Source organism: Triticum dicoccoides, chromosome 6B (genome assembly GCF_002162155.2).
Source record: "Triticum dicoccoides isolate Atlit2015 ecotype Zavitan chromosome 6B, WEW_v2.0, whole genome shotgun sequence".
Lineage (NCBI taxonomy): Eukaryota > Viridiplantae > Streptophyta > Magnoliopsida > Poales > Poaceae > Triticum > Triticum dicoccoides.
In genome coordinates, this window is record NC_041391.1 from 215,870,286 (window position 1) to 215,876,228 (window position 5,943).

At 43.6% G+C, this 5,943-nt stretch overlaps 1 protein-coding gene across 1 annotated transcript; it reads left to right on the top strand.

Annotated features, from left to right (window-relative positions):
- Positions 1 to 1,051: 1,051 nt before the first annotated feature.
- On the top strand, positions 1,052 to 4,611 carry LOC119326082 (MEIOTIC F-BOX protein MOF-like). Its single transcript, XM_037599786.1, has 4 exons — positions 1,052 to 1,701; positions 2,788 to 3,663; positions 3,770 to 3,922; positions 4,029 to 4,611. The coding sequence occupies exons 1-4, from the start codon at positions 1,696 to 1,698 to the stop codon at positions 4,398 to 4,400; spliced, it is 1,407 nt and encodes a 468-aa protein (XP_037455683.1). The 5' UTR covers positions 1,052 to 1,695; the 3' UTR covers positions 4,401 to 4,611.
- The last annotated feature ends 1,332 nt before the right edge of the window (positions 4,612 to 5,943 follow it).

Consider the following 5,943-nt stretch of genomic DNA (forward strand, 5'->3'; position numbering starts at 1 on the left):
GACATTTATCATAAGGTTGATCATAGTGGGAATAACTTATACTAGTGTCATGCATATGACATTAGTCTAAGTTATTATAGTGCAAAGTAACATAATAGTAGTGTCATACATGGTTTCATTTATTAGTTTGTGGACTCACCTCGTCTTGGAAAGCGCTATGTTACATTAACATATTATGTTACTCTAAACACATCTCTCCTCATTAAATACATGCCACATAGCAAATTTGTCTTAGAACGCGCTATGTTACTACTCCTTCCGTCCGGGTTTATTAGGCCTAAAGACAACCTTTCTTAGACCAAGACACATAGTAATTTGCTCACATTAATTCTTTCATTTCACTTCCAATGCACTCTCTCACATGCATGCAACCAATGAAAAAACACGCATGAAGTGTATTAATTTCCCAGTCATGGCATCAACAATAATGACTTTCAATGCAACCAATGAAATGGTTACATGCATGTACCTTTCCAAAGCGATGCCTTATAAAAAGGGACATGCTTGTGACGCTGAGAGGCCTAATTAAACCCGAACGAAGGGAGTAGATAAGTACCCCGCTATGGCCCTCCTAAGACTAGCCACAATGGAGAATAATATACAGTAGTAACATACACATATCTCTAGACCATGTTACTATCTTCATAGTCTGTAGTAATATAAGTGTGGTATTATGCAAAGCTTCATTTATTAGGTTATAGACTCATATTGTATTGGGACATGTGATGTCACAATAACTAGCTAAGGGCATCTTGAATGATTGTAAGATAGTTGTTGGTATACTTCCAACAGTTTGTATGTTAGCTTGTTGGTAAAATATGTCATGTTCTCAACCAACAGCTTAACATACAACTCCAATAGGTTGTATCTAGTTTGCCCAATAGGATGTGAGATAATAAATAAGGTGTTCTCTCATTTTACATTGGAGCTTGTGCAAGGGGTGTTGGTTCATGTACATACAACTTTTCTTTCTTCCCTCATTTATTGTATGACACATCATCAAAAATCCTATATAGCAAAGTTACCAACAACTATCTTACAACCATTGAAAATGTTCTAAATTACTCAAACAACCTCTCTCGTTAACTCATTGTTACATATTTCTTTTTGAATTGTTTCGATTGCTTATCGCATGTGTCAGGTAAGCCAACTTACGGAGTTGACTTCATCTTACTCCCACCGTGGCTGGCTTTTGGCCACTCAAACGGACTAATTTTGTGCGTGTTTGGGTCGGCCGTTGGAGTGCCCTAAAGTGGATCGAAGATCAGATATGCGCCGGTTCCCCCCGCCGCCTGCTGTGTACCGTCGCCATCGCCGTTGAGGTCCTCATACGAGGATCGAGTGGTGCTTGAGAAGAGACGACCAAATAAGAGCTGCAATCCCGAATCGACGCAACAGCTCCTTGTCGAGCTGCGATCCAAAATCGAGCGGCTCCTATCGGAATCGCAGTCCGCGATCAAAGCGGCCACCCGTTTAGCCGCAATCCGCAATCGAAGCACCGCAATCAGAAACAGGTCCTCTTTCGATTTCATTCTCCGAGTTGCCACCGGAGGCGGGATCCAAGCCGCCGCATATCTGCCCAAGCGGACACCGCGGGAAGCCACTTGTTTTTAGTGGAGATCAGCAACTCCCCTTGGACATTTGGCGACCGGTGGCCAACCCATCCGTCTCGGCCCTCGGCAAGTCCTCATCTTCATGGTGGTGAGTTTCTCCTCCTGATCTTCTTCCTTTCGCTAGGTTCTCTTACAACATCACCCGTAAAATAAATTACTATCAGCAATGATAATATGTACTCCCTCCGTAAACTAATATAAGAGCGTTTAGATCACTAAAGTAGTGATCTATATGCTCTTATATTAGTTTACGGAGGGAGTAGTAACCATAATCAGAAGTGGTGTTCAAAATTGTGTCTTTACTGTGAAAATTATAAAATCTGTTTGATTAAAATTGTTTTTTTTCCTGTGGGTAAGTACAAAAATTGCATTTTTTATGAGTAATTATTACCTATACAAATCTAAGACAAGCTTTTTGGGATGGACGGATTATAAAATTCATACAATCAAATTTCCATCTTTTTGTTGTAAGTACTCCCTCCGTTTCTAAATATAAGCCTTTTTAGATATTTTATTTAATACGGATTACATACGGATGTATATAGATGTATTTTAGAGTGTAGATTCACTCATTTTGCTCCGTATGTAGTCCATATTGGAATCTCTAAAAAGGCTCATATTTAGGAACGGAGAGAGTAGTTGTATAAACACTGTACAATCGAAACCGTATCTTTCTTTGGTAAAGTATAAAAATTGTATTGTCAAAACTGTGTCTTTCGGTGCGTAAGTATAAACAAAATTTGTGTATTTCTATTGGGTAGTACTCCTAAATTGTACACTAAAAATTACTCCTTTTGGAGTATTAATTTTGTATAATCAAAATTGCATCTTTCTGTGCGGTAGTATAAAAATTGTACACTAAAAATTGCGCCTTTCCATCGGGAAGTATTAATTTTGTGTCTTTCTATTGGGGTAGTATAAACAAAATTTGTGTCTTTCTACTGGGAAGTACTCTCTCCCCACGTCACTTATTTTGGGACGGAAGGGAGTATGAATTTTGTATAATCAAAATTGCATCTTTCTTTATGGTAGTATATAAAATTTATACACTAAAACTTGCGTCATCCATGGGAAAGTATAAACTTTTTATCTTTGTTTGTGGGAAATATCAAAATTGCATCTGTGATGAGGCTAATTAGAAATCAACTCTGATTCCTTTCCGTATGAAATGTAGGAGGGCCATGAAGATGATAGGCTCAGCAAGTTGCCTGATGACCTTTTGCTCAACATTGTCGAGCGACTTGATATTGCTGACGCCGCACGAACCACCATCCTCTCCAGACGTTGGAAGGACGTCCTTGCTAGACTCTCAAAAGTCGTAATAAGGGCAGGTTCTTTTGAGTCCAAGCATACAACGAGCAAGAAAGATGATATAGTTCGGTCCAACACCACCATTCTGGATGCAACCCGGAGCATACTGGAAAGGAGGGCTGGAAGTCTATACACCATTCAGCTGTTGTGCATGCAATTCTACTTGGGAGATGAGTCCATTTTCATTGGCCAGACTGTTGCCAACAGCATAGCAACACAAAAGGTTGCTTCAGTTGACTTTACAATCTTGACGAAGGTGCGTAGAAATTGTACCAAGGATGAGCTGCTCACAAATGGGAGGCAGTTCATGTCATTCTTTGATTCATGTCCAAACACATTTGGTTGTCTTGCACGCCTCACGCTAGAGAATTTGAGGTTAGGAGAATCGGCGTTCCCCAAATTTTTTAGTATATGCAAGCAACCGGAGTTCCTCTTCCTCCACAATTGTGACATGGGTATTCAGTCTTTGCTGGAAGTGGAACACCCGCAGCTCAGTGAACTAGTGATTGCCAGCGGCTGCTTTAAGAGGGTTCATCTGAAGTGGGCACCAAAGCTCACTATACTGAAATTTAGTATTTTTAGATCAAAAGATGATCCCTTCTGTCTTGGCTATGTCCCACTGCTCCAGACTGTGAGCATCATTAATACTGCTCTCTCTTGGCACAAGATGCTCAAGTTAAGTGAGTTGCTTGGTAAGACTGCCATAAGCAACCTGCATTTGAACTTCAGAAGCGAAAAGGTTAGTTAAAAGGTCCTCAATGTTGTCGGTGATGTGTGTATGTTTGGCTGGCATGTTGTAATCATTATTTGTGGATAAAATAATTCTGGATTATCCCCTTTTGCAGATTTGGGTCAAACCGGAAGGTCGAAGGCAATTGTTACCTGTGTTCCACAAACTTAGGATTGTGAATTTGCTTAACATTCCTGAAGAATGCGATCTGACTTGGACAATGTTCCTACTCCAAGGTGCACCCAACCTTAAGGAACTACGCATCGTGGTGAACTCTTGTACCAATTCTCCTTTTCATTGTCTCATTTTCGAAGTTCAAACTTTTTTTAATAGTTAGGAATTAAATTATTATTTTTTGACCTGATTGAGTGCAGGTGCGGGATCATTTATGTTTAATGGTAACAGGGGAGGAGAGGAAGAATGGTGCATTTAGTGAGGAGAAGGACAAGGGACTGGAGTTGGAACCATCTGCATCTGATTTCAAGCACCACAACCTCGCTGGGCTCAGTATCTATGGGAGGTTTCAAGCAGAAGACAAACTCGTGAGCTATGCCAGGAGCATCATGCAAGCAGCAGTGAATCTGGAGGACATAAAGCTATACAAGAGTCCAGTGTGTCAAAGGTGCAAGCACATGCGCCAGGAGTGGACATTGGAGGAGAAGTCATCGCTTAGCTACAAAATAAAAGAGGGGATGCCCTCGCTTGTCCGGATTCACTTCCCGAGTTTAGGGGAAGTCTATTTTTAGAAAAAAAATGCTCTTGGGCTGCAAGCTGCAGATGACAGGAACTGTTGTACTATGCATGGATTAATTGTTGCAGTTGAACCTTTTCAGTCAGATGGTACTGGGTCGAGGAGGATAAGGGCCCGCTTGGATTGTCGTTTTCAGGGCAAATACACCGGTAAAATATACCTCCGTATGGAAAATTCAGACCGGCTACGCATGGCTGCTTGGTTGATCGTTTTTGGTCCGTAATATTTACACAGGTTCGTTCGATTACACCTGTAATTAACCGGTATTTGGTACAGACCTCGGCCCGTCGTTTCTCCCAGCATCTTCGTAATCCTCTCCTCTTTTGAGCCTAGGCGAGGTCGACGGCTTCGCCGCGACGCCGCCGCAACCACCACGGACCGGCAGGCTCTGGCGCCAGCGTCCATGATGGAGTGCCGGCGGCGATGATTGATTCTGGCGGCGATGATTGATTCTGGCACCGGCGAGGCGCCGGCGACGTTGACCGCGACGGCGGCTAGGTGATGACGGGGTTGTTCATGCGCGTCGCTATAGGATCCGCACCACGCGTCAGATCTCCTTGTTGATGCCGATGACCTAGTCCAGCTCGCCCGCCACCGCGCGACTTCTCCGCCGGCTGCGCACGGCCGACGGCCTTGACCAGAGAGGTGGAGATCGGGATGGTGTCGGGCAGCAGGAACTGCAAGGGCAGCCTCTTGAGCGGGGGGAGGGGGTGGACGGGAGCGGCGGCGACGGCGGCAGCTTCCTGATCCATTCATCCCCCACGACAGCCAATGAGGAAGAAGACGCGTGATTATGGACGTGGGAACCGTGAAGGGGAAGGACAGAATTTACAAGCGGAAATTGTATCCGGCTGTAAATTACTGGAGACCAGTATTATGCGGTTGTAACTTGTTCCGACTGTAAGATTTTTTCGGGGCTTCCAAGCGGGGCCTAAGGTGTACTCTTATCCTTATTATTAAGTATATTTTGTCCAGTGGAAATTGTGGATATTTCTCTTATTCGTTTTCATTGTGAAATCTCTTAAAACACTGGATGTGGTTGCCGTGCTTGATGGATGTGGTTGCCGGCGATCTCCAGTGTGAGAGCATCTCCAGCCGTTCGGCCCCCCAGGGCGCATAAAAATCGCCCCCTGGGGGCGAGCCGGCGATTCTTTCGGTGCTGGGGGCGGTTTTGCGCCCAGTCGTTGCCCCAAGCTCGCCCCCAGTCGCCGATTTTGACCCCCTTTTTCGGCGAAAAAGGCCCATATGGGCGAGAATAGGCCCATATTCGGCATGGTTCGCCGTGGCTCGGCATTCAATTATCAACATTAATTACCCTAAAAAATCAACATAAATAATTTTTATCACATATTTCATCATAGAAATTTCAAGGACTTCAACAAAATAGTACAACAACAAATAGTTCAATACAAATTATATAGTTCAACAAATAAAAACTCATATTTCATCACACGTCGCGCCCGGTGTCACCCTTGAGCCTCCATAGGTGCTCTATCAGATCTTGCTGCAGTTGATGATGCACCTGTGGGTCTCGGATC

What these genes read in the sequence shown, in the direction of transcription:
- LOC119326082 (XM_037599786.1), top strand. An exon ending in TGAACTTCAGAAGCGAAAAG is followed by an intron (nt 3,664 to 3,769) that starts GTTAGTTAAAAG and finishes CCCCTTTTGCAG; the next exon opens with ATTTGGGTCAAACCGGAAGG. An exon ending in TTAAGGAACTACGCATCGTG is followed by an intron (nt 3,923 to 4,028) that starts GTGAACTCTTGT and finishes GATTGAGTGCAG; the next exon opens with GTGCGGGATCATTTATGTTT.